At 35.0% G+C, this 23958-nt stretch overlaps 1 protein-coding gene and 1 long non-coding RNA gene across 2 annotated transcripts; one reads left to right on the top strand and one right to left on the bottom strand.

Annotated features, from left to right (window-relative positions):
• The first annotated feature begins 253 nt into the window (after positions 1 to 253).
• Positions 254 to 8710, top strand: LOC121424369 (pleckstrin homology domain-containing family J member 1-like). Its single transcript, XM_041620030.1, has 7 exons — positions 254 to 434; positions 2178 to 2257; positions 3036 to 3114; positions 4324 to 4414; positions 5733 to 5796; positions 7228 to 7333; positions 8650 to 8710. The coding sequence occupies exons 1-7, from the start codon at positions 338 to 340 to the stop codon at positions 8706 to 8708; spliced, it is 576 nt and encodes a 191-aa protein (XP_041475964.1). The 5' UTR covers positions 254 to 337; the 3' UTR covers positions 8709 to 8710.
• Positions 8711 to 15127: 6417 nt separating this feature from the next.
• LOC121424577 lies at positions 15128 to 23440 on the bottom strand. Its single transcript, XR_005971403.1, has 3 exons — positions 23334 to 23440; positions 20681 to 20884; positions 15128 to 15224 (listed from the first exon to the last, which is right to left on the bottom strand). It is a non-coding gene; the product is annotated as an uncharacterized LOC121424577 (long non-coding RNA).
• Positions 23441 to 23958: the final 518 nt, after the last annotated feature.

Below are 23958 nucleotides of genomic sequence, written 5' to 3'. Positions count from 1 at the left end.
CGCCTCCAGTTAAAACTCTTCTTGGAGTATTTCGGAGGAACGTCATACCAATTAATACCAAGTATACCCAAAGATACCGTACCCGTGGTAATTTTCGGAAGTTTCACCACTGATCTCTCCCTATTAGAGGAGAGATCAGTCCACTGATCTCTCCCTTAGTGGAGAGATCAGTGGATCAGTCTCACCTATCGCGGAATGTAATGTTTTAAACGAGAGATGGCGCCCTTCAACAAAACAAAGTGACGGAGCTACCGGTAGGAAAAAATTATTTCTTCCGAAGCAGGCAGGAGAAAAGGGTTTAATTTGATGAAAAATCATCATAATTAGGCCTAACGCCATGAGATACAGCGACCAAGAACTTCTTACTCTTGCTTGTTCACCACCAGACGTCGAAGGGAGGCTCTGGTACAGACAACAACGGCGTCGTCGAGAAAGTAAGTCGGTCCAGAAGAATTATCTCCCCCTTTTTGGCCTTTTTTGGCTTTGGTCCCACGTATCGGTATTCATGGTGTATTTTGTGTTATTTTTTTAACAAAAAAATATAGTCTTATTGATAATATTTCAGTGTAAGGGGGGGGGGGGCTTATTAATATTAAATAGAAGAAGAAGGAGAGAGTGAGAGAAGAGAAGGGTGGCAAGTCAAGGGCTAGACAGCTGGCAGCCGTCTGTTTCTAGGAGGTTTTTTTTTTACATTTTTTTTTATTTCTCCTTGACCTTGATTTTGAACACAAACTTAGCCTGGGGCGTTTTGGGGACTGAAAGTCATATACTGTACGTATGGTCACTCCCCACAAACGCCTGGATTTGCTTTACATGCCTTTCCGTGCCTTTCCGTAGCGGACAGGATTACCCGTGTTGAACCTAGACCTAAATCACCAATTTTAGTTTTAGTTTTTCGCCCAAATTTATGTACATGGGCAAGTTTTATGTTTACTCCCATTTTAAGAATTCTTTAGTATTTTTCATTAGCTAATAATTATAACAAGTGGAATGCCTCTGTCCCCAAAACGCCCCAGGCTACACAGACTCACAGACAGCTCGCGATTGTGCAGCCGCTATTAGGGGATTAACAATAAAAAAAAACAACCAACGGGGCCTTTTAATTTTTTGTCTTAATTTCATAAAAACACTTAAAAAAGAACTGGCCTTAAATTAAATTACTTTAATTATTGAATGCACCAAAATGGAAAAAAAAACTTAAAACATTTAATTGAAGAAAAAAAAAACGGTGACTTACTTCGGCTCTCTCCCAACTCCCACTTCCCTGGTTTATCCTATCTTAATACAGATACGTATGGCCATTGAGTCCCTGTACAGATCAAGTTGTGAGTGTGAGTGGAGCCAACTGAGTTCAGTGGAACAACCAATAAAGCAGAGACCGAAGCTGTTGGTCTAGACAAGGGCTAATACGACTGTAGACCTGCTCTTGAAGGCTAGACTGATATTGATAAATCTGCTGTTTCGGAGGAGTTTTTAAACATTTTCCTTTTTTTTTGTCTTCCTACAAAGGATGATGGCCTTCGCACTCGTAATGGTGGAGCTCCACCAGCACCTTAACTACAGCGTCTATGGAGAAAAGGTTGCGCTGGCCATGCTGCCTCATCCTTCTCAATTAAAATTTACTCCTAAATTTTGCGTTTTGAGGGGGGGGGGACTAAAAGGAAGAAACAATAACAATGAATTTATATTAAAATCATTCAGCTTACCACCTTTCCAAAAAATATGCTGGAAAATACTGATTTTTTATGACAAACAGATGAGAATCAACCATTTTCTTCTTCGCCGTCGGCTACAGCTGAGCATGCGGACACTCCAGCAGATTGGCTGGCACGTTCGTACGCTCAGCTGTAGCTGTGGTGACGGTAAAAGTAAGATTTCAATTATTTTGACAAAGCAAATTGGAATGGTCATATTACATTTTGACAAGGTTATAATTTACCATCCGCCAGCAGGAGAGTGTTTTTCCAGACATAGTTTACTGGAGGCAAAACACTTGAGCTGGACTCAAGAGAGATGGGTGACAATGTGGCCTTGAGGAGCAGGAGATTGTAACCTGTCACGTTTACAGCATGTAGATGCCAGAAGTGACTTAATCACTGAACAGATATATATGTGTATTAAATGCATTAATTTTATTTCTTAACTGATAATGTCCCTTGTATCTTTGTCAAATCCAGGTTACAGGGAAAGATTGTTCCGACTGAAGTCAAACTTCCTCTTCTACTTCAGAATTCATGAAACAAGCAGAACACTTGATGTAAGATTCTTGAACTTTATCACAGTTTGCCAAGGAATTAAAACAACAGAAAATGTGAAACACTATTCTCTCTGCATGAAAATTATGGAAGAAATGGTCAATAAAAATTCACAGAAATAATTTTTTTCTTATATAAATTCTACTTTGAATTGGTCAAGTTAGGTCATATTTCTTAAAAATGGTGGGAGATAATTCCATAGACAATGCTAATGCAGCCTTTTGAAAGCCCAATGTCCATTAGTCTTGTTAGAGAATTGAAATGGAATATTTCTTGATCTAGAACAATGATTTCACTTAGAATTTGGAAAAGTTTTTGAAGCACATTTCTACAAAGTTGCAATCCTCAAATCAGAAAGAGCACACATCGCTACTAGATCATATTCAGCATTCCCAAACTGTCCATGAGCATGCCTAAAGAAAACATTTGTATTTCATCTTGTTATATGGGGCATCTGTGCATGTAAAAAATTCAGAAAGGGGTTAAAAACTGATAGCCATGGGGAAAAAATCATGATTTTATCTTTATGTTCCTACCCAGTTATATATCTCTTCTGAGATCATTGTTCTAAACTTCCAGCTTTAGATAGAATGAATGTTTACAGTGATCGACAACACCAAAACTGAAATTGATGTATTTAAGTTTTAAAATGAAGATAGACTCGTCCCATTTTTGTGTTGCGAACATTGTGTCATTTTGAATGTGGAAATCCCCATTAAAAGCTCCATGAATTGTTGGCTTGCTGTTATGATTTAATGTCTTCTTCGAAATATATTCCAGCCACTTGGAGCTTTGCTGTTAGAACGATGTACTATAAGAGAGGAGCCTATGGACCATGGCCGCTATGTCTTCTCATTAGGTGAGTGAAGTTGCTGTACCTGTCCAATGCCACTCTATTTTGAATACAAGTCGCTCATAAAAACATGTTAATCAAAATTAATTTTTTTATGTTCTTTTTTATTATGTATGTCTTTTTTTCACTTTATATAATTCATTGTTTTTTTCAATAAAAACTGTTGTCAACACTTTTTCAGTCAAATAAATAACATGAAATCTATTGATTTTAATCAGTATAGATAAAAATGATACCTTTTTGAATTTTACAGAATATGTATTGGATTTGTACATGAAATCATGTTTTTGAACAATTCTGGATCTGACATGCCCTTACAAAATGTTACGAAACTTTATAACTGCGTAACCCAGTGTCGCAGATTGGGTCTTAAAAAAAATCTGCGAGACTTGAAGAAAAATTGTCATGAAACTTCGCAGCACGATCTTTTCGCATTTACATTTATCGTCAAAGATATCTATCATGTTGGGGCTGTTTTTGCCCACTGCCCCCCCCCTCGGGCTTGATTAATTACATGTATAAGTTACATGTAGCTTTCAATTCGTGTTCACTCATTTGCAGGATCAATTTGATTTTTTACACAGTAATTAGTCAATGAGTTTAGAAATACTCCTGTCAAATTATCATTTCAATAAAAAGTTGTGTTATTTTGAGTAAAGAGTGGGTCGGTCTGTATTTGTTTTGTTTATTATCACAAATAAGAACTACAAAACGAAACAAGCATTCCACCTCAAGCCCAGATTTATTTTCTAAGGTAATTTGAATGATAAAATTGTGAAAAATAATAAAAATAAAAATTCAATATAGAAACCAAAGGAACCGTTATTGTTATGATCATTGGAAAATTCTAATGTTTGAGAAGAGAATGAACCATGGGACTCTAAAACACTGTCTGTTTTGTGCGATGGTCATTCATGTGATGAATGCTAGATAGATTTTACTATTTTCATCTTTGACCTTCTTTGTTTTCAGTAACTGAATAGAAACCAGCAATTATTGAGGTATAGATTTAATATATTATTGTTATTTTCTTTTATGAAAACAGTTTATTTTTTTATAGAAATTATACTAAAATACCATAAGTATTAGAAAATTGTTCTGTTGGTACACGTATGATGTTATTGACATGATGTCTGAATTAGTGAGGTGGCAATGATTAGGTATTTATCCAGTGTTTGAGTGAATATCCTATCTCATTGCATTGCCAATTTGCAGAGTACCAGGAGGAGAGAGATCACAAACATTACTTCGCCGTTTCATCATCAGGCGAATACAGAAGATGGATCGATGCCATCAAAACATCAAGGTACATCCAAACAATGATTCCTAGTTATACATGGTCTATAGAATATTTTCAATGGATTGTAATTCATGCTACAGGTACCAGCATGACAATGTTGGTGGCTGTAGGATATTTATATCATATTGAATACCAGAAATATTCCAAGAGTTTGGGCCAATATTTTGGCCCTAATAGTGGAATATTTCTGGTATTCCATGAAATAAAGCAGTCAAATATATTATTATCATCTATCATAGCCACCCACCCCCTCCAAAAAAAAAGAGGGAGAAATTTGATAGGACGAGCCATGTCTTCACTTCCTACATACATGAATGGCATCATCACTTCAAAAGATCAAACTTGGTCATTGACATGCGACTTATATGTACTGTATGTCATTATTATGTCATTGAGTGTCATTGTGCTCTATGCTGCCTATCCCATTGCTTTCGTTGGTGTATTCGTTGTATATTTCACATATTCGCGCATGTGCAATAGACTGTTGAATACGCTCTCATATTCAACATCAAATTTTGTTCAGGAGCCTATGGAATAATCGATGGATTTAGGTCCTTGTAGGCTGCTTGTGGGGATATGCTCTGGTATTGAACGGGCAATCGATGAGGACCAAAATATTTTTTTTTAATGTATCGCAAAAGCACTCTACATAGATGATAATGTATGAAATCATCACTAGATTCAATGTGATAAGATGACATAGGCCTGTATTCGGAATTAGGGTTTGAATTAAATTCTGGTTTAAAGTTGTGGTCTAATTGCATGATGGATAGCCATTTATGGCACAAATCTTTATTAATACATGTTCAATTCATGAACGAATTTGACCTTTAAATCATTCCTAAGTGTCTAGGAATGATAATAAAGTTGTAAACATAAATATGGTATGTAATCATTTTTATTTTTTTGCTTCTCATAATTTTAGCACAGAGTTTAAGACTGTTGTACATGTATAAGTTAAACTTAACTTCAGAATTAGTGCCATAATGGTCATGAATCTGACAAACCTTGTAAGTATTCACTATAGATTTGAATCTTTTTCCAAGTCTATAAAGAAAACAAAATCTGCTTAGCATGAACAGAGCAACATCTTCATCAATCAGCACTACGAACAGAACAATGCAAAGGGACAGCTACATATGGAATCAAGAAAATTTCAAGAAAAATTTGCTAGATTTTTCAGGATTTTGCATGAATTATGCAAATTTGATTATCATTATGCATATTAGACAAGCTAAGTAGGAAGTGTACAACTGTTGATAAATAGAATGTAATTACATGTTATGAATTGTGATTATTAATGAGCTTTCATCTCCCCTTCCAGTTATGAGAGGCTGAAATCAACATTCTTGCTCCTTCAAAGAGAAATAGTTAGAGTAAAGGATGTGGTGAGTGAAAAAAGCTTAGTTCTAGTCTTTTCTGGGCCCCATCTTACAAAGAGTTATGATTGATCTGATCAAGAATATGGAAATTCATCAATGTCATAATTTTTTCGTCAGGAAATTTGCTCAATGTCCTTTGGAAACAAAGCGAAGCATACTGACTTGTCAAGAAAACAGTGTATGTATAAATATATATATCATATCTAGAATATATTTTGAACAAACATGTATTTAAGATTTTAACGTCGCTGGCTTTCCATAGTTGTGGTTGATTCGATCAATCGTAACTCTTTGAAAGACAGGGCCGTGAAATTGTATTTTACCAAGAAAATTATCAAATTGATTCTTATTCCTTGGCTGTGAAGGTATAAACCCTTGCTTTCAAACCCCTTCACTTGTTCACCAACACTGGAGTATGTCATGATTTCTTGCTAAAACATAAACAAGATATATCATTATCTTCTTGGCTTTATAAATTTCCCTCATAGACTGTTTTGAGAATCTAAAATTAAGGTTTGCTTCAACTAGTGGTGTATTCAAATGAATGAATGAAGGGCAATACGCAACAAAAATTGTTACCAGACTAACAAAACAAAAATAATGAATCAACTTAATTTTAGCCTGGATCATACTGAGGAGAGTATTATCAAAAATTGTATGAAAAAATAGGCCCAATTTAAAAAAAAACTTTGATATATAGAATAAGTGTTCATTGCTAATATTAGATGATTCTGACCATAAATTTAGTGTGGTTGGCACATATTTTTTTCATAAGAACATCCTTTTGCTATAAGTGATTTCCGTAGAATTATTCATATGCTTAAAGAGTCATAATCCGTGCCATTATAAACTTCATGTTTTTCATTTCACTCAAAGTGTATTGTCTGTTAAATGTTAAACAGTTCTTGTAGCAAACTACCTGTATTTATTTTTTATATCCATCTTAATGTTAACTCCAAACATAAGCATAAAATGTTATACATGTTTGAAAAAACTTATTGAAAGAACTTTCTTTTTATATTTTACACACTTTATCCTGAATAGATATTACATCACTAAAGAGAATTAAAGAAATTACACTTTCTTGAATGGGAGAATTGTTTTGGGTTCACATACCATTTTTACCCAAGTGTGCCCCCCCCCTTTTGAAAGTGAGGACCTTTTTTTTTTTGCTTGTCAAATTTTCATCAGGAAAATCCAAGCTGGATCCGCCACTGATTCAGGTCATTTCTTCATCCCAGAAGCTATCATGTTGTGCATTGTTATGCTGATTTCTCTCCGTTACCTACTCTTAAATAATCTATAGAGTCCTTTCTCCAAGCATTGCTACAATCACCAGACCTATTTTGTGGAAATTATGGAATAACCAAAATTTACTAGTTACTTTGCCTAAATGTTTTTTGCATTACCTCCCCCTTCCCCCCCCCACCCTAACAGAAAAAGCATAAGGATGCTTCTCCAAAGCCAGTCAGACGTGCCCCACCCCGACCATCCCATCCTCCTGCTGGTAGATCACATGTTAAACTAACCAAGGAAACAACAGGTAACTATTTCTCATAAGTAGGCCTCGGACTTTGATCATGGTGGTATGTCGGTGACATGACATTTGCTCCTGCGACATTTGCTCCTGCGACATTTGCTCTGGTCTTAAACTCCTAGAGGGTATACGATTGAATTAGGATTGTAATATAGTTTTTGGTTCAGAATAATGAAAAGATATGAATTCGCGTTTATTTAGTTTGGAGATTAGGGATTTTTGGTTGGTTTTACGTTCAGATTTTCCATTGGAGAAATTGTTGCCAGAGAAAGTCTTTGAACGGGTGTGTCGTAAATGCTGTTGGTGTTGCTCAGTACTAGTACTTGACATTTCATTTACTTAAACAAAAAGAATGAATACATGCATAATAGACAGAACTTTGCCATCCATTGGTAATTGCCATGGTAATGCTGATCAACAGCCAATCAAAATCAAGGATTCCATGCAAGTTACCATTTCATGGCAAAGTTCCCATAATGGGGGTGACTCGTATGCAACAGGGCCCTGTTCGGCTATTAAGGCGAAATACAACTTACGGATGTACGAGAATTTTTGTTCACACGTTGTGCATATTCTGGTCTGAAATAATGTGATGAATTTTGGCAGGTGTTCCATTGATGGAAGGTCTATTTATCAGGATGCTACCATAGATCACTATAAGAAAGTTATGCCATCCTAAAATTTCACTTATTTTCACAAAAAGTGTTATGCATATCTTGGCTTCTATGCAAATGAATGAGCCAGTTATGTCATGCACTTACTTTTTATTTCATATTTTATTGTACGTAATGTCAGATATATCAATTGTTATAACTTGGTGATTAAAATGCTCTTCATCACTGATTCCTGAATAATGATGACATAACGTTTACCAAGAAAAGTCAATTCAGGATGGTGTTTTGTAAAGCTGTTCACAAGTTAAGACTTTAAGAATGACCGGTGAACCTTTCTTACGTGCTAAACCATCGCCAATGAGCATTTTGGTGTATAATATTTACCAAAAGAAAGGTTCATCAGTCATTCTCAAGGCCGCTCTTAACTTTAGATCAGCTTTATTAAAAAATCACCAGGGTCCTGTAACACAAAGGTTAGCAATCAATTGTACGCTTGATTGTTACCGATGATTGTACATTGTAATCAATGCAATCAATTTTTAAAAAATGTTCTGCAATCACTGCTAAAGTTTGTGTTATTGGAGGAAAAGGTGATATATTTGAATTTTGGATAATAAAATACAAAAAAATACAGAGAATATAATGTTTTGAAATTGTCTTGATAAAGACATTCAATAATTCAATCTAATATCTTGTTTCTTTATCTAGAAATACCCCAAGTGAAGAAAGAAATGGAAGTTGGAGGGGCCCTAGTGGATATTACTTGACACAAAAAGAGGATTGGACCTCACTATGAATGACTACTATGAATATCATTATGTTAAACAAATATTGCCACAAGATATAGAATATTTAAAGGCCTACTATACTGTAATGTATTATGCATGATGGAAAATTCATGCAAGTTTTTTACCATCAGACTCGGAGTAAGATTCTGATATTTTCTTCCTTTTTTTTGTGCATGTTCTTGTCATAACTGAAAGAGGTTGGGCCGTGAAACTTGTGTATAAAGACCACATAAGGGTTACAAGAAAAGTGAGCTTTATGAGTAGATGATCTTTATTGACATACTTATTTGGCTGCCCTAGAATATTATTCCAGATTGAAATATGCAGAGTTTGACTCCAGTCGTGCGACTTGGACTCGGGTCACGGCTCACGTCGCTAATTTGCTAACTTGCGGCTTGACTTGCTAACTGCCCAAATAAATGACCTGGGACAAATTTTATTGTGGAATTCTATTCAAGGGGAACCAAACTAGTGTTTTTGTATACAGGTGTTTGATAAAAACAGGTTTCAACTCTCTGCTGACACCACACACCTTTTTATGCATGAGATTTATTATTTTAAGTTTACTTTAAGTTTAGATACATGCAAAAACATTTGTAATGTGATGATTTTTCAGACTGATGTCACAAGATAGAATGTGGGGAAAGGTGCTATACACTCACTACACGATCCAATACGTGCAGTTTGGGAAGAATTCGCATCCTTTATTAAATTTGTTGGAAGTTAATGATTTTATATGATGTTCGGAATAATGCCAGGAATACTGAAATTATAATTCTGCTCTGCTGCAAGCCTTGTGGTCGGAGTAAACTCCAAATCAGCTTCAAGTCACTGCCAATGATGACTTCATTACAATTTGGAAGAGAATTTGTTTCTATTCCTATAGGGAGGCTCGAAATGGACTGGAATTTCAATTTGAATACTAGTATTCTGAAGTGTAATCTTTTAAGATTTCATAAGTTGGCATGTTCACGTCAAGTGGGACATGTATTACAGTGTCTTTGAAAATTGCATTGCAACAGATCATGTAGTGTGCGCTGGGTTAAGATGCATTGTGCCTCTCAAATATTAATATGATGGTGCTATTTGTGTTTCAAAGTTTCAAATTATCCATTGTTTTGTATGTGATGAATAGAGGATTAGCAGTAAAAAGATGGATTCACGATTCCTGCGTAAGAAACACAGCTCTGATGTTATGTAAGGTGCCTGTATGTGTTTGTTCTAACTGACCTTCATGCCAATGGTTGACAGGACAAAAGGCGTCACCTCCAACTCAAAGCAGTAATTTTGTGGAAAAGTGATGACAATTTTCTACCGTGCAATATATATGTATTGCCTTGATACAATACCATTGCAAGACACATTTTGAGTAATGAATAGACTTGCTTGGTAGAAATACGTCAGGGTTGGCAATTTCCAGGTATTTTGGCCCAGGTGGGAAATGCTGGGAAAAACTCGTAAATGCATGAAATTGACAACAATAAACTCTTTATACCATCTCTCAAAACTCACATATTTCAGCAGATGTGTAATAATTAGCTTAATTGGGTGAGCCTGCACCTATGAATATTTCTAACAGAAATATGGCGCAATATAAATGCTTTGGATCATCAACACCATGCTGGGAAGCATGGGCAGACACAATATCAAATGTTTCCCTATTTGTGGTATTTTATGATGGAAAGAAATACGTCATTCAAAATAAAAATAAAACCTGTATTGACGAGATGACCTTACTTTTTGGGTGATTACTTTTTTTTTTGCTTGTCAAATTTTCCAGCCCATGGTTCCCCTACCTTTGGGGAGAGATTTCTGCCCTTGCTGGGAAGTATTTTAAGATGTACATGTACAGTGAGGTACAGGGAAATGTTAGAATATGCTTGAGAAACACCCACCTGGCAATACCTGAAAATGTTCAAGAAGTGGTACTTTACTGCATTTCCAAATATTTTTCATTCTCCTAAAAAGTTGTTGAGGTGATACTTATACACCAGTATTTCCCATACTGGCCACCCCTGAAATATATTGAATATCACTGTTTTACATAGCTAAGGCCTGGGGAGTGTTTCATAAAGCAAATAATAAGTGATTTACACTGAATAATTTGTTCTGAGCCAATCAGATGCAAGGATTTCAGTAGCTTATAACAGATTCAGTGAAAATCACAACTTTATTCAGTTTCATGAAGTGCTCCCACTGTCAACCTTTGAAGTGTATGATTTGAAAGAATGGGTCAGCTGGGAACGAGTGTTCTTAATTCAAATACAGGATCAAATTCAGATGCTAATGATGTCTCAATCCCACATGAGTTAGCAAACATATTTGCTAATCCCTTTTCAATGAAATTAACTTGAATTTTAATACTACAATGTGTTTAGTAAACAATTATGTGTAAATTACTGAAAATGTATTTTGATATAGATTTTAATGCAATCCTTGTAGGATTATAATATCATTGACATCTGGATTCATCCATTGTAGTCAATTATTTGGGAGGACATACTCTTTCAGGCCATTTATAATAATTATGTGTTCATGACATACTTTTTCTTAAAATCAGGGATTTGTGAGGTGTCCATTTTTTTTTACTCACAAGGTATAGGTACATTTATTACACCTGCAATACTGAAATTTCATCATGTGCCTTTATAGCTATGATTATTTTTTCATGATATGACAATATATTTCAACCAATATAGAGAATTACTTTTGTTTCTGGCATTCGTGAGACTGTGTTAGAAAGAATGAAGTTTAGAAGAGGAAAATACGAAAGAGATAGGAGGTTGAATGATGTACTAGTATATGATATTGAAAGGAAAGGTTGCTTGTACAGGTAAACTTGATTTGACATTCCAAACATTGATTATGCGCCCAAGTCGAAGCAATTTTTTTGGGTCAGATTATGCAAACGTGAGTTTCATAGCTATTCTAAGTCAAATTCTTCCCTAGTCAAACAGATTTTTAATGTAAAGAGGCAAAGTGGCCTATACAGTATGTGTAAATAACAATTTTTAAAAAAACATGGAAATATAATGGTCAAGTGGTAAATACTGCAAGAACACCTCCCAATTATTAGTTCAGAATTCATATAGTTCATTAATATTAATGAAACTATCAGTTATGACTTTCTAACTTTAAGTTTTGTATTTTAACCAGTCTTTTCAAATTTAAGTTTTGGAAAATTGGAGCATTTAAAGCCTTAAAGCTTTGTTGAAGGTCTGATGGTGCAAATTATACTGGAGTTTCATGTAGCATTTCAGATTTGTTTTCAATGTCGTTACCATTTCAGGTCCATTTGGAGGCGAAAATTTGAAATTTACATTGAGAAGGGAGAAATTCACCCTGATAAGATGGGTTTAATAATAACACCTGGTGGGTGTTTCATTAAAGGTCAAGTCCACCTCAGAAAAATGTTGATTTGAATCAATAGAGAAAAATCAGACAAGCACAATGCTGAAAATTTCATCAAAATCGGATGTAAAATAAGAAAGATATGACATTTCAAAGTTTCGCTTATTTTTAACAAAATAGTTATATGAACGAGCCAGTTACATCCAAATGAGAGAGTTTATGATGTCACTCACTATTTCTTTTGTTTTTTATTGTTTGAATTATACAATATTTCAATTTTTACGAATTTGACGATTAGGACCTCCTTGCCTGAAGCACAAAATGTTAAAATAATAGAATTCCACGTGTTCAGGGAGGAATGAAACTTCATTTCACATGCCAATGACGAGAAAATCAAAATATTTCATATTTCAAACAATAAAAAACGAAAGAAATAGTGAGTGAATGACATCATCGACTCTCTCATTTGGATGTAGCTGGCTCGTTCATATAACTGTTTTTGTGAAATGAAGCGAAATTTTGAAATGTCATAACTTTCTTATTTTACATCCGATTTTGATGAAATTTTCAGTGTTATGCTTGTTGAATTTTTCTCTTTTTATTCAAATCAAGTTTTTGTTGGGGTGGACTTGTCCTTTAAGCTGATCGTGAGTAAAGCGACTTTAAGAACGACTGGTGATCCCTTCTTGCGGTTAGTGGTATATTGAATCGGCCATGGTTTAGCATGTAAGAAAGGATCACCAGTCGTTCTTAAAGTTGCTCATAGCTTATGAACAGCTTTATGAAACAGCCCCCAGATGTATTATAGAAAAATATTGGCGAAAAGTTTTGATTAAAATCCATCAAAGACTTAGAGAGATATGACTGTTTTTAAAGTTTTTAATTTCTGATGCCATATGCGTGCAGCTCCCACATATAAAATCCATGAATATGATGAATGCAAATTTACATAACTAATAGAAGGGGTATGATGAAATGATGTGCGAGATGATATCCACCACACAAATTTACTTTTTAGAATATGGCACTTTGGGGAATTGACATACGGAGAAGCTGCTTATCTGTGACGTCACTTAACGCTTAAATTCATAATTCTAGTTTTCTCTTGATGGATTTTCATTAGAGTTTCTCCAATATTTTTCTATACTTTTTGTCTGGGTGAACTTCCCTTTTAATAAAGATTGTCATCATTGAAAACTTTCTGTTAGTTTTGATTTGCTGAGAAGTGAGAAACCCCATTACCCAAACTGCCAGTGAATGACAACTTTGGTAGCTTTAATGAAACTGCCCTAATCATAAAAAACAAAGAAATGAGATAAAGGCAAAGGATTAAAAGTAGAGGTAGAGATGGGAGAGGGAGAAACAGATGAATGGGGGGGGGGGGGCAAAGAATTAAGATAGAGTGTGAGAGGGAAAGAGAAAGACAGAACGATCTACAGAGGAAAGAATCAGTTATTTTTGCAATACCATCCTTGTCCACTCTTCTCACCATGCAATACTCGTCTCGTGGTCCCGTAAAATAAATCTTAGCAATCGATCATGCAGCCGATTTTATTGATACACAGTCAATGCAATCAGTGGATAGAAATCAACCCCAGGATCAAATGTTAAGCTTCATGTTGCAGATCAGGGCCCGTCTTACAAAGAGTTGCGGTTGTTCAATCAACCACAACTATGACATGTTTTAAGATGAGCGCTAGGGAAGTAATGTTATTGTTATTTATGAAAAGCCAGCCATGTCTACATCCAAATGCATGTTTGTTCAAGAATATTCATCTATCATTTTCTTGAAAATTTGGTGCGCTTCTCTTCGTTTACACAGGGCATTGTACAAATTTCCTGTAGAAAAAAACCATGACATTGGATTTCCATAGTCGAGAGGTGGATCTGATCAATCTCAACTCTTTGTAAGATGGGGCCCGGGTCTTCTCATCATTTTCCTTGCCTCCATGTAATTCTCTCGCCGTCTCGAGTCTTCATTTACTTCTTCACGATGCCCTTTCATGCGATCCCACCACCTCTTTCTTTGTCATCCTCTTCCCTTTTGTTCTGTGTATCAATCACTAACGGGGGCATTTCACAAATAGTCAAGTTTGACTGAAGCTCATTGCTAATTTGAAGATATATTCGTTTCATACAGACTTGTAATAAAAAAAATACACAATTTCTATAACAGTTTTATGAGATGGGCCCAAGATATCTCGCCCAATTGACAACAACGTGTTTGATTGGTAGAGTGCATTCCACTTATAAGCTTGATCCGACTAATCTATGTCTAGAACATAATGAAATTTAAGTGTGTTATCTAACACTTAAATCTTTGTGAAATACCCCCTTCATCATTCTCTCAACACTATTCCTTCTATTTTCTCACATTATTGATTTTATACTTTTTAAAGCAGTAGTCCATCCAAAGTACAGCTCAATTTCAATAATTTGAATAACAACCAACAACAAACAAATTCTGCCAAAATCAGCTGGAAAAAATCAATGGAAACAGTGTTTTGACCTGAAGTCTGGATAACTTTCAATAAGTTTAAATTAACGACCTTACTATTTTCTTTTTGACATATTGAGATTTCTAAAATATATTTGACTTATGATCACATCTTTCACACAATGAATGATATACACTTTATCTGACAATTCAAACAATCTATAGTTTTAAAGGGCTGTGTCTTACAAAAAGTTGCAATAGATCTGACAAATCACAACTATGGAAAGCAAGCAATGTCAACATTTTTTCAATTGAAAATGCTTTCTTCTAATGATTTTACATGCATTTTCTTTCACCGATTTCCAATGAAACATTGTGAACGTGTCCTGTTTCAAGATTTATGACACTGATGGATTTCCATGGATGGAGAATCATAACTTTTTGTAAGACAGGGCCTTAGATTTAACACGTGCTTTAAAACTTCTTACCATGAAAGAATACTCAAAAGAGACAAGTTATTCTGAACCAAAGACAAACAAACTTTATTCAAACAACATTTCAGCATGAACAGTGAAACCCTATAGTAGTTGTGTCCTTTTCCAGCGTGTGATGTTGTTAGGTGATGGTTAAACCCTCACATGTGAACCACTCATGTCAGGATGATAGACAGGAGATAAGGTGTTCTTGGTCTTGATGAAATGTATGAACTGCAAGATAAAAACACAGAGATAATGGAAAATCAAATCATCATCTCGAGGACAAAAATGTATTTAATGTTTTAACAATTTTTTTCTTTAATTAAAGGGGAATGAAACCTTTGGAACAAGTAGGCTTGTGTCAAAACAGAAAAATCAAAGAATTAGAACAAAGAAAGTTTGAGAGAAATCAGACAAATGAGAAAGTTATGAGCCTTGAGTATTACAATCACTAAATGCCATGGAGATCCTCTCATTGGCAATGCGACAATGATGTGTGATGTCACATGTGAACAACTTTCCCTTTGATGGACTATAAAACATCCCCCAAAATGTCTCTTTTTGCTTTTTCTTATGGTGATACAAACTCTTTATCCATGATGCATTCTTTAAAATTCTGTATTACATGCCCTCCTATAGAAAGAACACATGATCTACTGATGGATGTGATAAAAGAGGCAGTTTAAGTGAAATATATACTAAAGTAATGGGGAGAGTTGTTCACAAGTGACATCACACATCTTTGTTGCATGAGGAATGAGGATCTCCATAACATTAGTGATCGCAATATTCAAATGCTCATTACTTTCAGTGATCTGTTTCTTTGATTTTTCTGTTTTCATTCTCCATTAATGTTACACAAAGCTTTTAGAAAGGGATGGGGTTTTGCAGCTACTGATAAGTCCAGAATAATTCTTGAACAACTGTGTTTGCAGTATTATTTAATAAAATTGACTGAAATGACAAAGAATTATCCAAAATAAGAACATACTAATCCTTAACCGCTAAATAAACCCCATATCAAGCCAAAATACACCCTCTTTTTAAAAATAATTCATGTCTACCCATTATGCCAACAGACTTTCCATCCAACCACTAAACCAATATTTTATAAAAGAAAAAATTGCATATTCCGGTAATTGGTCAATACCAGCAATCCATCACAAGGTATTATTGCCCCTTTTGACTTTTTTTTAACTCAAATCAACTGGAGTTAGCTTCTTGTCACCTCACAAATATAGCTTATATATTTCTTCTGCAGAAGCCAACTCTTTCATGACCCTTTCCCTGCATCCTCATAAATTTAGGATAATAGGGATGAGGGCCACATAATCTGATAATATTCAAACTTTAATTAATAAAAGGGGAAGTTCACCCTGATTAAAAAGTTAATTGCAAACAAAGCAGAAAAAACAAAAATTTGTGAAGGTTTGAGGAAAAGTAAAGATTAAGTTTAAGCCTGAGTCATATCGATTATTTTGAAAACCGGTGTTCGACAGCTCTAATTCGATCGAACATCGATGCATCGAATATTGAAGGCGGGGAAAATTTAGTCTTTTGTTTTTGCGTCGATGCGATGCGCTTTGCATATGCACTATGCACTGGCGTTGGCCGGGTGAGCGTTGCATAAGCAGATGACAGAGCAAAGTTCGTTCGTATTTTCCATGATCATAAAACACACAAAAAAAGGCCGGGGACCAAAGCTGAATTCTTCCCAAAATATCTTCAACAATGATATTTGCAGATGACAACATATAAGTTTAAAATGAAACAATAATAAAGACATGAATCACGCAGAGTCGATCCGAATGATTTTCGGTCAACTAGCATTCGCAGTCCATTCACCAGCCCCGTCCGCAGCTCCGTACACTCACTCTCCCGAAACGACAGGCGTGCTTGACGTCAGCGCCAGCAAACAAGTGCAATCAACGGAGAGCGCTGTAACTTGCCTGAGATTGTGTAGTTGGATCCAAAATGAGCTCCAAATAAATTTATAGGAATAAATACGTGGTCGCATTTCATAAGTTGGGTATGCAAAAAGGGTGGCGTATGAACAATTTCCCACACGGTGCCATGGATAAATTGTTGCTACATCACAGCATCTTGACCAAATTTATTGAGTAATATCTCATTTTGAAGCTAGAACTATAGGCTAAATATATTACTATGAATTAGATCAATGCAATATCAGGAACAAAAACTATAGCACATTAAGTTTGAAGTAACAGGGGTGGCGGAGCCGGTGGATGCGGAGCCGGTGGATGCGGTAAATGATAAAATACTAATTAAACCTAATTAACAACTTACTATAATATGTAATATGACTGTTATCCTCATATTTCTGGGTGTTTTAAAGCAGGGAACAACTAAATGTCATAAAAATTTGACAATTTTAAAAATATGCAGCAATGGAATACATGTGTATGTCAGCTCTGATCTGCAACCTAATCAATTAGTAAACCGGAGAGATTTGGTTAATTATCTAATTTGTAATCTTAATTTTTAGTACAAATGTTGTGTATCATTGCAACAAACATTTCTACCCATGATGTTGTCATTTTGCCAAGTATATAAATACAGTAACAGGTATTTGGGGGCAAAAATGTGAAATTAAATACTGTTAATTAATTAGTATAATTAATACGCATACAATAATAGATAATTATTCGATTTTTGGTACAGATTTAATTATTGATGTTTCAAGATTATAACTGCAAAATACTAGGGTGATCCAATGTTGCATTAACTTTTGACACCATTTTATGTGCAGCAGGTCCAATTTGAGGAAAACACATTTCAAAATTCACATTTACATTGACGTCTATGTAATAATTAGCTGTTAATTAGTTATTTTAAGTAAAAATAAAGGTAATTGAGACTTAAAACTTTCTCATTATTTAGAGAATGGTAATAGCTATAACATATAAAAAAATAAAATTTTTGACCATTTTTACCCTGTTCGCAAAATTGGACCACCTTATGACATGCGACCACGTAATTTTCTCTGGATGGTCATTTGAACTGCTATTCAATGCTGATATAACGATTGTGAGGAAAGATTGTGGAATATGAGTTATGACGATGTTCGAAAATTAATCCTGATAATGACAATCCAATTTTTTTAGACGCAATTGAGCATGCGATCAAAATAAATACGAATGTTTCGAATCGAGCCCTAAATTCATCTAAATTATTACGATTCAACAAGATTTTATGGTCATACTAAGAATATTGACGATGTCAGCAAAGTATGTTATGTTCATATGGAAGAATTAATACTGGGATTATTTCTATTATTCCATCTCTGGACGTCTCCTCCAAGCTCCTAGAAAATAAGCACAATGCGCATGCGTGTTCGATGACGTATGACATATTTCCCCATTCATGAAATCAGAGCCCAAAGTTGGGCACAAACTAGATTCAAATTGATAGGAAAAGAAATCAAACGCAATTTTCTCTGTTTTGTCATGTAAAATGTTATTATATGGTGATATTACGAACTTGAACAGAGTTTTTGCATGTAGACAATGTTCGAGAATCAATCCTGACGTGATGAATATTTTATTTAGACAAGTGCACTAGCTCGACTCAAGAAGTCGATCATCATGAGATGTCCGCCATTGAAAATTGAAACGAAATACAAACGTTTCACATCAAGCTCTAAATTCATATTAATGATTACCATATGCAAATTATTGTTAAATATTACGATTAAATAATGTTATATGGTCATGATATTAACATTGTTCATGAAAGCAAGATTTATTTTACGTTGATCGCGTCAATTTCCGGCCATTTTCTGGTTTGATTAAAGAAGAGTACTGCGCATGCACGATCGATAGCCATGACTACCATTCATGAATTCATCGTGCATAAATTATCTCGGCACGAGCAGACGAGTAAGACTCGAACTATGATCGAAATAAACTTCAAATTAATGGTGAATAGCATCATAATTGCTCGATCGGTTTCATTTTGGGGGCAATAGAAATCAAGTAAGTAGTAGTAAAGTTGGACATTACTGATATTTTGATTATTGATTGTGTAAACCAAATGAATCGGCCGGCCAACGTATTTTTTTTTTTTGGTGCACCGATTTTGCAAAATCTGCACCGGTGTTCGATGACATCGATCGAACACCGATTTTAAAATCGATTCGACTCAGGCTTAATTAAGTTATTAGAATTCAAATTTGCGATTTGTGACGTCATAGACGAGAAGCTGCACAATATGTTATGTAATATAAAATGCATAGATTCAATTTCTTAATGGTTCATGACAAAGATAATTTCTTTTTTGGGAGCGGGTTTGAAAACTTCGAAAAGAAAAACTGTTGATATAGTAAAAGTATAATAAGACCCATTTGCAATTTTTTTTTAGAAAATTACAGTTCATTAATTTTTTTTTTAATTCATGATACATGTGAAGCTGCTCACATACGACACAAATACAAAAATTCAAATAACATTTAAAATCTTTGCTGGATTTCCCTCACACCTTTACCAATATATTTTTTTCTGCTATTTTTACAATTAACTTTTTGTCTTACAATTAACTTTTGTCAGGGTGAACCTCCCCTTTAACAAAGTTAAAGTTCATTATAATTGCTTCTCACAATGATGTGAATCAGTGGATAATTTGGGTTTGTGTTTCAGACAAGAAGCCTCCCCTGAAAGGCTATATAAACCCAACCATAATCCCCATTAACCTAATCCAACTTACCAGGTTCCATAGGGAAGGGAATCAAAATGCCAGCCCACCCGTAACTAATATTCTTTTCCCTCCATCTCCACATTTCCAGTCTTAGCAGAGAATAGTGGTTTGTGAGTTCACATTCCTTGTCATTGTCTGATACTATTATTTAAAGCTTGTGTATAGTTTTGGTAAATCCACCAAAATGCACCTATCACTATTCCAATTCATTGCTAGCTAATATGAATGGATATGCCCTATAACAGTTATGATGTGGAGGATATGAAATGAAAATGTGTTTTACAGGATAAATTTTGCGATTTACATGGAAATTTAACTTGATCGGGTCACCCGATCAAATTAAAATATCTGTGTGTTTTTGTCTTTCAATTAAATCCTATTCCAAATCATGGAATGGGCTGAAACTTTAAAGATATGTTCTTTGTCTGTAACTTTTGGATATCTAATCACTAACTTTATAAGATAAGTGCTTGAATGCCCATTTTTTAAATTTAAAACAAGCATCGCCGAGAGAGGGCGCTATATATCCAAGATTTGAATATTTTGAAATTTTCTCAGAGAAGTGCAGTTGGAAAAATATCTAACGGTCTCTACGCTTCAGTAAGACTGTCATATTAGATGATATTCGATTATCAATCACATTATTGACCCTTTACCAAAGCTATACACAGGCTTTAAGGACAATATTTCACGATGCAATGTTACTAGAGTTGCCTATTGATCAACAAATATTTCATTAGTTACCACAATGAATGTCATATTATCCAGCCCTACTGGGCACAATATCTATTTTTCTTGACCTTTGTTTTCATATGCTGAAAGCATCTTCAGGTAGGTTCTTGTCCCCCCCCCACACTTTTTGAAAAATCATGTGAGAAAATATACTAGTATCAGCATCAGTATTATCTACTTCAAGGGTTCCATAGGTGCTATGGAGCTGCAAATGCCTGACATACCTCCTAATAATAGCTTACCATTTGTATGCTCTCTGGCTCAGCACCTCCCATTCACCTCAGTCTTCTTGCTTCTCTCTCACTCTCCAACAGTGTGAGGATATCTCCCTCGCGGACCGGTCCCTTCACATTTCGGATGATGGATCGGTTTGAGTCGTCCAAGAACTCAACGCGGACCTGTGTACACTGCCCCTGGGATCCGGTGCGGCCCAGAATTTTTATGACCTAAGGTTGGGGGAACAAAATGATAATATTCATTCATATTCAATTCAGAAGAAATATAACACGTACATACATGTAAGGCAAATGTTTCATATCACTCTGTACGTGTAGGAGCTTCATTTCTCCCCACATCGTCACCTCATCAGATATTCAACATTAACAGTAAAAACACCTCCACAACTTTGCTAAATTTGGTGAAAATGACATGGGTTTTTAATAAAGTGCAGCATTTATTGTGCTTCTCAAGTTTGTTATTGAAATGTCACATTTTTTTAGATTGGGTTTTTGTTATCTTTCACACCATTCTTAAGAACTGACAGTGCCATTAGACTTAAAAACAAATAGCAATATAGATATATATCCTCCATACAATTGTTAACTATATAACAAAATTTGATGAAGTTTTGACTGAGTAATAGGTTTAAACTCGTGATCTCATAAGGTTTTAAAATGCCAAATTATTTTGAAATGAATGCGCAATTCTTAAGAACATCCATTTGGGTGAAATCTATTGAAAATGACATGGATTTCATTTCAACTGTGGAACGTCCTTAAGAGAGAAAAAGAAGCAAAACAGACTCTAAAATGAAGAAAGAAAGATGATCAGAAGAAAGTATTAAAGAAGAAAAGTGACTGAATGTAATGAACTTGACTGAAAATATAACTATTTTAAACAAGGTGGTTCCCAAACCAGGAGTCTCCTGATTTCACGATTAATAAAACATGCAATATGATCTTTTGACCCCTTGATGACTTTTGATGTAATCTTTTGAAGACATATATGTGACAAGATCATTGCATTTGTTCTAAAGTTTACACAGCCCCACATTTATATACATGTAGCCCTAAGTGAGAACATACTTAAAATAACCCGATTTTATAAAAGAAAACCTGTTAAAAAATCATAACATTCAAATAAAACAATCGTATAGGATAAAAACTGATGCTGAGAATTTAATTGTGGAAACACTGTTATAACTGCATTTACACCTCCATTGTTATTAACACTTGATTCAATTGGGGAATGGAAAATGTAAATTTGTGCCCCCTCTCCCCAACAAAAAATCCTCATGAATACACATGAGAAGCTGAAGCCAAAACCTAGGATCACTTGTTTGAAGTGTGATTGATCACAATTGATGCAGAAAAGAATGAGAGCAAGTTGAAAAAAAATTAAATTAATAACAAATTTAACTAGGGATAGACCTGGCCTCGCATTGAGACATGTTTGAATGAAATTTGACATTTAAAAAAAGCATGAATAGAATAGATTACCTACATACAGTGAGGCTATAGTCTATACTAGATTACCATACACAGTTTACACTTTTTACAGTCACTAGTCAGTACACAAATTGCACATGGCACTTGACGGAATTAAAGGGGAATCCAGCCTTGGCCATAAAATGTTGTGTTGGGAAGGAGAAAAATGAATTAAATAGAATGGTGAAAGTTTGAAAGAAAACGGACAAGCAATAAGAAAGTTATAGCTGCTTTAAAATTGAAATCACTAATACTATGAAGATTTCAAATTGGCAACTGGGTAAGTAAATCATGACAAATGGCAAGGACAACTTTCCCATAGGCCATGTACTTTATTATCAGGGATTTGTGGTTCTCTCCTAAGTATCCATTCCCCTGGGGCAGAAATCTAAATATAGCCCAGGTAGTATTTTTTATGTCCTCATGAAAGAAAAATATGATTTTGAATAAAACTTTTTGGGAAAATGACATTTTAGCCATAATATGTATTGGAGTATATGGAAGAGTAGTCCTTGCCTTACATCACTATGACATCCCATATGCTGCCAATTTGAAGTCTCCATGGGTATAGTGATTACCAATATTTACAACTTTTAAAAATTCATAACTTTCTTGTTGTTTGTCCAATATTGTTTGAACTTTCACCTATCAACTTGTCTGATTTTCCTTTTCCTTATAAAAACAAGTTTTTATTTGGGTTGGATTCCCCTTTAACAAACATGGCCATTAACAGCCATTTTCAAGTTGTTTCATTCATCATGGCGAGACTCAAAAAAGGCTAATCTTCGCATGATTCATGAACAGCGCCACCACGTGACACAGTCTCTATTTGATTTCCATTGACTGACAAACTTTGTACAAAAAATACAAATTTCATATTTCCATCCTGCTACAAATCCATTTAACATTATGCCATGCCATGCCAAGCCGCCCATGCGTGTGTGTACAGCCACAGACAGGAGAGCCGTACACGCTCCCGAATCCCGATCCCACACCCGTCGTTCCGTGTACATGTAATGGTGTACCAGATTGGCGTCGATTTTTTTTGTACCAAGCACAGGCATCGAAAAAAATCTATAAATTTCATAAATCTCTGTATCCAAAATAGAATTTATCGATTTATGATATTGATAGCTTAAATTCGTTGTACATTTTTATGAAAATCACTAACAAATAAACGTGAATTAACCTTTGCAAGTTTGACTGGTTTGTCCATGTTGTCGACGGGAAACTCGTGTCCGCTGAAAAGAAAGAGTATTGGACCCAACTCGTCCAGTAAAAGACATCGAATTGTGCCCATACAAAGTTCGGCCTCCATTTTGAGATAGCTCAACATTTCATTATATCGGACAGACATGGGGCTGATATAGATGGGGGGCTTTCCGGCAGGTAATTCATTGAAATCAAACAATAAAGAATTTCTTCATAATAGGATGTACAATTAATATTTATGAAATATTATAATTTCGCTTAATTCCCTCTTTTAATGTTGCGTAGTTGTAATTTTAGGGCAAGACGATATACTCTTTCCAACTTTAGTACTTGGAAGTCAGATAGCGAAATGATACAGCGTCCCCCTAAAAGCTATACACTTTTGAAATGGCTGCCAAATACCACTTTTGGGGAAAACACTTACATAATTATGGAAGTTAATAAAGTCAGCTTTAAAATGACACCAAAAAGTTGGAAAACTGTTCATGCTCGAGCGAGCACTGCAAACTTAAACAAAGGGTATAAAAGTTAGGCTGCATGGTCTGGAATACAGCAATCTTTTTTAGGGTGAAGTTCCCCTTTAAGAGGCCTGGATTTAGCTT

The sequence above is a fragment of the Lytechinus variegatus genome, chromosome 11 (assembly GCF_018143015.1).
Source record: "Lytechinus variegatus isolate NC3 chromosome 11, Lvar_3.0, whole genome shotgun sequence".
NCBI lineage: Eukaryota > Metazoa > Echinodermata > Echinoidea > Temnopleuroida > Toxopneustidae > Lytechinus > Lytechinus variegatus.
The sequence above is the reverse complement of the archived record's forward strand: the minus strand, read 5'-3'. Positions and strand labels throughout refer to the sequence as shown.